The sequence below is a fragment of the Phaethon lepturus genome, unplaced genomic scaffold (assembly GCF_000687285.1).
Source record: "Phaethon lepturus isolate BGI_N335 unplaced genomic scaffold, ASM68728v1 scaffold35055, whole genome shotgun sequence".
NCBI classification, from domain to species: Eukaryota; Metazoa; Chordata; class Aves; order Phaethontiformes; family Phaethontidae; genus Phaethon; species Phaethon lepturus.
Genome location: NW_010543345.1, coordinates 62,582 through 73,582, shown reverse-complemented (window position 1 = coordinate 73,582; position 11,001 = coordinate 62,582). Strand labels below are relative to the sequence as shown.

Here is an 11,001-nt window from a genome sequence, read left to right as displayed (position 1 = left end):
TTTTCCAACCTTAATGATTCTGTGAGATTTTATCTGGAACAGAAACAACTGATTTAGGATAACTGCAGGAAGAGTAGCAGGACAAGTAGCTGGGAAGGAACTCCTGAAGCAGTCCGCTGTTAGAGCGTCATGGCAGAATCTCTCAGGTCTTACAGGGCAGAAACAACTCTGAAGCAGCAAGTACAGCACCACAGATATATGGCAGATTGTTTAAATGACACAGAACAACACTAAATATATGTTACCAAATGACACACACCACTGCCTTACTATTTTTCCTAACAAAAGGGCAATAAAAAAAGAGCCATTTTCAGCTGCTGACTTGAAAGTTCTGTGGCAGTGAAGCATGAAAAGTTTGAATCTTTTTGCTTTTTCTTACAAGACATTAGTAAGTATCTGTTTATATGTCCCATTTGCTGTTTATGTATTGAAGTGTTACCACCTGATCATATCTGGGACACTGGGCATGATTTCCCCTTCATAACTCCATGATGACTACTCCCAGTCACCTTCTTGTCCACAAAATGTTTGAAAATAGTTTCAAGGACTTTTTTTGTCTATCATCTTCCCAAGAATCAAGGTGAGGCTTCTCTGAGTTCCTCAGATCACATGTCTTGCCCTTCTTGAAGTCAGTGGTGACATTTGCTTTCTTCCAGTCCTTAGGAACTTCCCCCAGTCACCATGACCTTAAGATGATAATCAAGAGTGGCCTTGCAGTGACAGCCAGCTCCCTCAACACTTGCGGGTGCATGCCATCAGGTCCCATGGACTTGCGTATGTTCACTTTGTTTAAATGTTCCCTTATTTGATCTTCCTTCACACCAAGGGTAAGTCTTCATTGCTCCGTATTTTGCCACTGATCTCATGGGCCCAGGATTCCTGAAGGGAAGTCTCATCAGCAAAGACTGATGCAAAGGCAGTGAGTACCCTGGCCTCTTGCATGTCATTTGTTACCTGATCCCTATGCTATTCAGCAGCAGCCCCACATTTTCTCTACTCTTCCTTTTGCTACTAATTTCCCCATAAAAGCCCTGCCTGCTGCATTTCATGTCCTTTGACAGACTCAGCTCCAGGTGGGCTTTGGCTTTCCTGACCCCATCCCTGCATCCTCAGGACTGTGTCTCTATTTCTCCTCGGTCACCTGTCCCTTCCTGCACCTCTTACATGATTGTGTTCTATGGTTTTGTTGGTTTGTTCATCTGTGCAGACTTCCCACTACATTTGCTCTCCTGTAAGTCAGGATGGACCACTCTTCGGGGGTAGGGAGGGGGATATAAAAATCAACCAGCTGTCCTGGACACCTCCTCTCTTCGGGACTGTATCCTATGTGATTCTTTCAAGCAGGTCTCTGAACCTGACAGAGTCTATCCTCCTGAAGTCCAAGGTCATGACTCAACCTAGCATAGGTTCTGAGTCACAGAACAGCAAAGTGGGGAAAAAAAATACAATGGAGAACTTTGACAGAGCCGAAGACAGCCCATGTACATGTCTAAAGAAGATCATTCAGAAGACTCAAAAATGAATGTAGTTACCCCACCAAAACGTAATAAGGATAGTCAGACTTATTCATACAATCCCCTTTCAACTACAGTAGTCAGAGAGTAACTTTCACTCTTAATTTTTAAGGCAGTATCTCCTAACTAATGCAGGCCTCCTTAGAAGGGACCTCCATTCCCACTGAAACATGCTTACTGCAGGCAGGAGTCAGTAAGGCATTGCATGTGGCACAGACTCATTTAGGATAGGATCATTTAAGATACAGTGCTCTCAATCTGTAAACAAGAACTGGAATAGTAATCCTTGGAACAAAAATTCTCTCTAGTAATCATATGCTGAGGCTTGCACTTGCTTTTGAGAAGAATATAGATATTTTGGAGGTTCTTATGCTTTTTTTTTTTCCCCCTTACCTTCTGCATCTAGGGTCAGAAGCAGCAGAATTTTTTCCTTCTAAAAGATTCAGTGGAAAGTAGAGCCTCTTAAGAGGGCAAAAAGCATGGTCTCAATGGAATGAGACTGTCGCTCTATTTAGAATAGGAAACGAAAGTCCCTGAGATTTACTGTAGGCAGCATTGATGAAGCAAGGAAAGAGATATGGGAGTCATTGCCAGCTCTACTACACAAGGCTTTGAACATCAGGTTCAAGTGGTTTGTGTACCAAACACTGAGCCCGTCTACAAAAAACCAGACAACTGTTGTATCTGTTTATAGAAGGCAGGAGCAAAAGGAAGACAAGATGAGACACTTACTGTATCAAGCATCTCTTTGGTATGAGCTGCAGACAAACAGAATCTGGCTCTGGATTCGATGATGGGGGTGGCAGGGAAGCCCACAACCACAACACCAATGTTCCGCTTCAGCATCTCACGTCCAAATGCACTGCCAGAGAGTAAAAAAAGAGATCATCAGAATGATACCAGTGGAGGCAAAGCAGCAGCAGCAGCAGCATGAAGGTCTCAGTATGTTAATCCATACAGGTCTTTGTTGAAGCAAGCCTGTAAGACCACAATTTGGAGCTTCCAGTGCTTTCTTTTAGATGCAGAACACTTGTTCACAAAAGCCTCTTTTTTAATTCAATCCCAAGGTGGTCCTCAAAAGGTTTCACTGTATTAAGTTCTAACAAAGCTGAAAGATTATATGTGGCAGATGCTGGTCTTTCAGCAGGCAGTTTCTAAATGGATTTGTAACCTAAGCTTGGTAATCTTTCCGATAGGAAACTGGGATTTTGGCTCAGAAGTTTGATTATGCAAGGAATCCCTCATGCTGCAATCCCCCAAAGCAGATGCTTCTGCAGTTTCAAGATGGTTTGTTTTTATCAGTTTAGTTTAAGTGCATTATGGTGTCAGAGAATGTACCACTTCTTAAGTGCCTATCATGGGAGTCATTGAATTGGCACAGTAAATTGAGATCCATCTAATCTGATACCAAATATTTTTAGGTACGTGCAAAAACCTCATACAACTATCACACAGTATCTTCAACAAAACAGATTCTTATGGGGATTAAAGAAATTAGTGGCTGTGACTTATGTGATGAGAGGCATGAAAATCTAGATCCTTTCCATAATGACAGTGCAACTGTGCGCGTTTCTACAGGCCTCGGGAAATGGCTAATCCTTTTTGAACTGACCTTGTCTTGAGAAGTAGCAATGAACTTAAGAGGTTTACAAGGATGTATAAAAATAACATCCTTGTACTAGGTTTTAAAATTTTCTGCTTTTTACTTCTACGACAACTATTATCCTTAGAAGTAGGTGCATCCTGATACACTTCATTTTGTATCCATTTAGTACTCAAACTATTTATAAAACAGACTACAAAAGAAAAAGAAAGAATGAAGTAGACCCAATGTAGATCCTAAGGGCCAACTCTCAGAGCTCTGTGTTCTTGCTCATTTTTAAGAAAGTTATGGCCCGACTGCTCAGCTAATAAAGCATTTCCATAAACATTTCCAGGGAAAAGATTGTACTGACTGGTAGAGCAGCTGGGCCACAGACAGTATGCCTCTGTGTGCTGGATGGCACACACTGCAGACTCTACAGCACCCATAAAGGTTACAGGCCTTTTAAATTTGGTTATACTGAGAAGCGTGGAAGAAGACTGTATCTAGCTTCATGCAGAGTGCTAGATGATGTTTGTTCCCTCACAGAACCACTGTGCTAGCCAGACTGAAGCCTAACTGAGCTAGAAGAGCACTAGAGATGTTCGGTACAGCTTAAAATTTAAGCCATGCTTTCCAAATTTCAAACTGTTGGTTGAGCACTGCATTATACATGGACATTGAAAAGCAGCTATCAAAGTCAAGCTGCCCTTGAAATCAAGCTTTTCTGTTGCAAAAATTGTTAATATATACATTATATCCTATTTGCAGAATTTTAGCCTTAATTATCCACACAGCAGCCCACAAGTCCATAAGCATTTGTAAAGCTATGGGTTACAGCTCTATTAGTATTGACAATACCTGAGCTATTAAATCTAGACCTCTTAAAAAACCTGGGATTCATCAAACACAGGTTTTTGTGTCCCATCATGTCCCACCCACCCCCCTGCTTTTTGGGTTTTTTAATTTTCAGAGAGTTCATGTGTTGGCTGCTTCTGATCCAGGAGCTGCTTGAAAGATTCTTCCAGTGACTTTTAATGTTAATTTCCATTAAATTTCATCTCCCCTTTAGCACATAGATACACTTTACATATAAATAAAATTAGAAAAGAAACAACAAAACCTCAACTTTTAAAACATGGCATGTAGTGGTAAAATTGCTTCCCTGAAGTGCCTTCTGGCTGCCCCCAGCTAAAAGCACCAATTTTCTCAAGATCACTTATAGGAAGTTTCTATGTTTTCTAAGACTCAGTAATGATCATAAAAGCAAAAAATCAAAACAGTCTTTTCTTATATTTAGAAAAGTCTTAATATTCTTGTGCCATCCTAGCTTTCAAGAAGATGGATGAGAAATTATCCTGTTAAACCTACCCAATTTTTGCTGGCATGTACAGCATCAGAGGCACAACAGGGGAATCTTCATTTCCATAGATGATAAAGCCCATCTCTTTCAGTCGTCTCCTGAAATATCTTGTGTTCTCTGCTAGCTGCTGCACACGGGCTTTCCCTAGAAAAGAAATTAAGGTAAGACTGTGAACACAATAGTCATAAGTCATATATGTAACTGCAACACAAGACCTCTAGCTAAAGTACAAACTATGAATGTACTGCTTGTGCTAAAGTGTTAAAATTGTTAAAATTTTAAGCAAAGTGTTAAAATTAAAAGCAAACTAGCATTTGCAGTTTCTTCCCCCTCACGTAATCAAGATTAATGACTTATTTTCTGACAAGGCTGTAGCTGAATGGACTACGACAGACACAACCATCAAGTCCAAGCACTCCCTAGTTTTTCCACATCAGGTTTTTAATCAAGAGGTACCTGGCAAAACAAGGCAGTTATGTGCTTTTAAACAAGATTTAAAATTTGCTCATAATTCACAGGTAACTGCAACTTGAAGAAGAGTTGCTTGCCTTTTGAATAATTAATGGAAACCCATTGAATCAGCTGGGGCTGTTATCCTGCTTTAAATTACTTCAGTAGTAATTAATGGAAAATATGACTTTCCTCCTTAGATCTGCTTGCTGAACTGATCATGTGGCTGCTCCCTAACCTTTTTCAGTTAAAATGAGCTGGGTTTAAATTAAACCGATTACTTCTGATAATCCAGCTCACTTCACATAAGCAGCAGCAGCCAATTTATCATGTATTCAGTCAATTCTGTATGGATTTTTTTTTGGACATTTGTCAAAATTAGTACACAGGACATTAGATAGCTAGTATAATTTAAATATTCCATGTCTTCAGATACACATAGGACAACCTATTTATCAGGTAATTAAATTCTAGCTTAGCACAGTATACTATGTTTCTGTATTGCCTAGAAAAAGATCCACATTATCTCACTTAAGTGGATGATAATATATTTCTGACCAAGTAATACTCTAATGTGCTTAGGAGATTAAGCACTATGCCGTTGATGAGACTCTTAAGTAACATTTATAATTACTTGCCTCTGGTCCACAGAGTATATTCCTGGATAATTGATTATCCAAACACTGCCTTCACCAGATAGGTGATTCATATACGGAAGCATTAAATATACAGCAGTGCGCATCTATGCCACATAGTGAAGTCGGCTGATAGATATTAATCATCTTCCTTTAAAGTTGCAGATAACATAAGGTGATTAACCAAAAGGAATGTCAGGTCTCAAAGAAACATCCAACACCCACATAGATATGCTCCAGGCCAGAACAAATGTAATTTTAAGAACCTATATAGTTTTTGTTGCCAAGAGTACCAGACATTCCACCCACAACCATGCAATCAAAGGCAAAATCCCATCAAAGGCAAAGCACGGGAAAAAAGGATGAAACCTGTTAAGTTTGCAAAACTTGGCCTATCATTAGTGGGTAGGGGCTGGTATTTTTAACAGCATTCACTGCTATCTGAGACATATCTTCTCCATTAACGGCATTATTTCTTAATCTTTTCTCAGCCAGAGTTTCTGCAGAAGCTTAATTTCTCTTCCCCCAAAAGCAGTAAGATTTCAGTAAAACACAAAGGCATCTTGTGCTTCTGAAACTTATTTTCTAATTGGCCCACACCAGATCAGATCCTCTAATGGAGACCCAGCTTTCTCTTATGTTTTCACGCCAATTATTTGGTTATTTGAAATACCCCAGACTGCAAAGTGAAGTTGAAAAAAAAAAACAAACCCCAACAAAATAAAAAGAAACAGGCCTACCACTAGATACTACAGATAGTGGGCCAAAAGCTACTACTTGCATTTCTAACACTGAGACAGTCAATAAAAACACAAGTGGCCAGAGCAATCTACATGCAGAAAAAAGCTGCTATGGTACCTTCTGAGAAAGCTGCATCTGCATGTCTCCCATACAGGAATGCACAAATTCTGGCAATATTTCAAGTCAGTGATGTACAATCCCATCAAAACACAAAAAAGATTTCACCACTATGACAGTAGTAACGTGCGTAGCTGAATACAACTACTGCTCCTCTCTCATGACCAGGAATGCAGCTTCTCCCATACATACATTCTCTCCATGCTCCCATAAAGCATGGGGTTTACAGTGCTTCAAGCAGAAGGAACTTAAGCACCTTTATAGATTTCCCCTTTACACATTCACACCCTTTTCCAAGTTGTTGGGAGCCTTCCAGGCTAGAGATTAAAGAGCAACCTTAATTTGTAGTTGGCAACGGCTTCCTTAAACTCCTTCCCATAAAGAGTTTATAATTCAATCTATAAGGACAAATCTAGAAGAGTGCTTCGAGATGTAAACAAGGTTCATGCACAAGTTTTTCAGTTCTCTACAGAGATGTAATCACGTCCTACAGCAACTGACAGATTTGGAAGACATTTGCCTTCTTCAGATTTGTGGGTCTCGAAAGCCTGTCAGCTTTTCCTTCGCTCCAGAACCATCAATTTAATGAAATTACCTCTCTAAAAGCTTGTTGCCACGGCTACAATAATATTACCAAGAACGTGAAAATATATTCAGTGGTGTTCTCTCACTACCACAACATGTCATTACCATCTTCTGAACAGAACTGTAGCTGTGGTGAAGCAAAGCACCTGGAATCGAACAAGAACTGAGCGCAGGTTCCTTGTCCTCTGCTTTCTTTTCTCCTTGCATCCCGTGCAACTACTCTCCTCTGCACTTCAACATATTTAGTCTCCTATTCCGCTATAAAATCCTGCACTTGAAGAGTGATGCCACATAGTAGTTGAATAGGGTTTGCAGTATTATGCAACAAGCATACACCCAATGTTCAGCTCTGTTAACATTTGCTGGTTCAGCCCCACTGGTACACACCAGTGTAGCAGGCTGTCAACTGCTACAACAGTTGTACCATGTCTTCTGGTTCCACAAAGACAAACTGAGCAGTGCCTGGAGACAGCGGTGACTAGGTACCACTGCTAATCCCACTTGTACCCAAACAGTGCTTAAGCATTCAGACAGGACCTCAAAATCCCTTCCCAACCCAAACATCTTCCGAAGCTCAGAGCTCTGTCCACATCTGCTCAACTGTAGGCCTAGAAAGACTGCCAGGACTGCAGCAATCCTCAAGCAGCTGGTTTTCTTGGCAGTATGCAGCTTCATTTTTAAGACCGCGCAAAAAGGGCCGGCTCAGACACCACCCTGCCAATTGTTCTCGCATAAGAGTTGTGCAACGATTCTGGTAACATCCTTTCATCTAGGAAACTGGAATGTGATGACCTTGAGGGAGCGAAGGAAAGGGGGAAGAAAGGGAGGATTACTGGAACTGAGTTCTTCAAAGGGCTAGAAAACTAGAACCCCTTATCAGAGCAACTGATCTGAAGTCCCTTATGGTTTAAACTAGCTACTGACAGACCTACGCTGGAATTAGAGGATTAACTAATAACTTCTCCTTTGCTTTTATACCCTTTTGCAAGTTTACTGCAGTCATAACAAGATTGCTCTTGCAATTTAGTAAAACATTTCCTTGCTTGTAGCAGCCTGGGCATCATTTAGTCTAAAGCCCACATATATCCTCTAAAGAACATGCTGCCATCGTATTAGAAGTAAAGGTCACATGCCACCTAAAGGGGAGAAACACTCTCCCTTTACCACCCTCAACTCAGATCTGTAGCTGTGTGAACTCAGCAGAGAAAGAAAAAAAAAATTAGAGAAAAGAAATGCAACAATTGCCTCTGCTTGGATAGTTAAGACAGGCTGAACATTTATAGCTGACAGTTTGAGAAGAGGAACGTGCTTTTACTCGACATAACTTCACAGCAGTCCAAGATGACAGGCAGTCACTTTAAATTGGCATTGCTCATTTTCATACCTACATTTGTTTTGCTGTGCTCCTTAAGTGCAGAATATGTGGTGCAGAGTTGCAGCCCTCCTACCCCAGGTGCTAATAACCAAGTGTGACCTCCCAGGTGAGCAGCAGCTTTGCTGCAGAAGCCACTCAGAGCTCATCTCAAGCTCATCTCACCTTTGCTCCAACGCATGGCCCATAACATCATGGTTGTTATCTACTCTACGTGGCCAAGAATGCCAGATACATGCTTTTGCATTTATAAACCCTAAGCAACTGAACAGAACGGACAAGTCAGGCTTAGAATTTCTGCAGCAGAAGGGTTCAGTATCACCAGCTAAACCAATACAGTAAGTAACAGCTGACTGACTGTAGTATTTTTACCATTCTTCCAATCCTTAGCACATACCTTCCAATATGAACAGCAAACTTTTGCCCACTTCTAAACAAGCTTCTAAAGATGATATTTCTAGATTTGTGCTGAGGGAGAGTATTTATCTTCTCACGTTTTACCATATGGTATGTCAAGTGTTACAAGTATATAAGGAAAGCAATATTCTTTAAAAAAATGCAGCTAGCATCTCCCTGAAAAAAAAATAAAATTCCAACACCCTAAAGAAAGCACTCCATTATGAATCTAATGAGATGCATATTCCCCACAACCCTAGTGGAAAGTAAATTAGTATCTCTGCCAGAACAGATTCCCACAGGCTAAAAGAATGATACTTCATCACTTGTTAAGGCCTCTGGCTTTAGAGGTCATATTGCTCTGAAAGACAGAAGTTATAGTGAAAAAATTATCTAGAAGATATTTAAGCAAACATCTTCTTGAAGCAGAAATTAAGCTGATACCATAATTACCTGCAGGATAAAAAGAGGGCTGCACATTCCACCACACCAAATCTAAACTCCTCTTGCAATGGGTTTATCAATGAGGCACATGAACAGAGAAATTCACCTTTCACTGCTCTTTACATCAAAGAAATTCATGCTTAAACTAACAGTCCAAATACTGCAAGGATTCTCAGACAACCCTTATTTGCAAAAGGCAATGTAATAAATACACAGCAATTGCCCAGCAATTAAGAATTTTTGCAAGGCCAGGATGAGCTTAAGTCTTTGAAAAAATAAAAATAGAAAAACAGACAATTCTTGAAGCTGAGATCTGTTTAACTTCTCTATTCCATGTTAAAAAAATAATCTCTACAAAGAACAAAGAAGCCCTAGAATTTGTGGAAGTTAATCTGCCACAAAGATCTAATATTTGTAATGTTCCTGTCATCCATTAAGGCTGATGAATAAGCCACCATAGATGGCAGTGGACTCAAAAGAAAATTTAGTTCAACCAGGATGTATTTGTTTTTCCCTCCCTTCTTGTGATCTCTAGGCAGTAATTGGAGAGCAGTCACAACTCTGTCCTTATAAACAATGCAACACTTCATCAGCAAGGCTTCTTGAGAAATAAAAGGCACGTTGCATTGTACACAAACAGACTACCGACTGACACTGAACTCCAGAGGGGCAAACCAACTTCAGATGGGCAAAAGACCACAATCAGGATTTTATTTGCTTGTCACACTAGGGATCATTGTCACCTGGCTCTAAAACAAAGATACTTGACGCAATACAAAGAAAGCGATATGTTTACATTTTTAATTCATTCTTATAAAGACTTCAAAGCAACACAGTAGGACACATCTTTAAAAAGAGTTCCTGAGCAGTGAAACTTAACTGTATGCACAAGCTGCAACACAGCTCTTGTTGGTCAGCAAGTACCACTTCACATTAGATACCTATGATGAAGTTACTGTATGTTCTTTCATAAACTAATCTTGTATCTGTTTGACACATTTGAGTTTTAATCTTGTAGTCTTAATTTAACCTATTTTTTTAGTTGCCAAGATGGACAACAAGGCTAAACTGAGCCATTTCATGCCTTTATCTGACATATGAGTTGAAGGCTAACATCTTCGGTTTTAATGAGTAAATGAAAAATTTAGAATAAAAGAAAACTCTTTATAGGAATAGATTGGTATTCAGTACACGCAGAATCATTCCACTTGTGATACGTATTTATTGCCCCAATTAGTCTCTCAATAACAGCTCACACTGCAACATAATGCTATGCTTTCAGTTCCAGTTTTCATTTGCTATCAATGAAATTAAAACATTTACTAGCAGAGATTTATAAGAATTCTGTGAGAACCTGTGAAGATGTACTCCAATAGTAGCACACTGCCTCTGATAAGACTCAGTATGTATGTAACAAGAAGTAGGTTTTGTTAAGAAGACTAGCTGGAGCATATTAAGACATCTTTTAAATCACTGCAAGAAGTAAAGAAGATTAGGGCAAATTAATCTGAATATCAGATCTATAAGGCATCTTTGAGACGAAAACACTCCATTTATTCTTTGCACAAGAATTACTTCCAGTCTTTAATGTAATTTGGTTTGCACTGTTTTTCAAGCTTGTCCCATCTTACAAGATCTTGCCAGTGCAGAGGTGTTGGAGGTGAGAAGCATTATATCACCTACTGACAGATGTGCCATCCTTAATTTGTGGCAGAATCACTTCTTTTGGTATATAGCTTATTTCAGTCAAGGAGGCGATTTATCCAGCAATAAGTTTACCCTGACAAATACCACAGCTTTAC

At 39.8% G+C, this 11,001-nt stretch overlaps 1 protein-coding gene across 1 annotated transcript in view; it reads right to left on the bottom strand.

The window, feature by feature from the left end:
• Positions 1 to 2,246: 2,246 nt before the first annotated feature.
• SPTLC2 (serine palmitoyltransferase, long chain base subunit 2) overlaps positions 2,247 to 11,001 on the bottom strand; it is a gene marked incomplete at its 3' end in the record, with an annotated part of 59,207 nt that continues 50,452 nt past the window's right edge. Inside the window, exons 9-10 of the mRNA XM_010288324.1 lie at positions 4,468 to 4,603; positions 2,247 to 2,376 (exon numbers count right to left, since the gene is read on the bottom strand). Coding sequence (XP_010286626.1) covers positions 2,247 to 2,376; positions 4,468 to 4,603 — 266 coding nt within the window. The remainder of the gene's footprint in view (positions 2,377 to 4,467; positions 4,604 to 11,001) is intronic.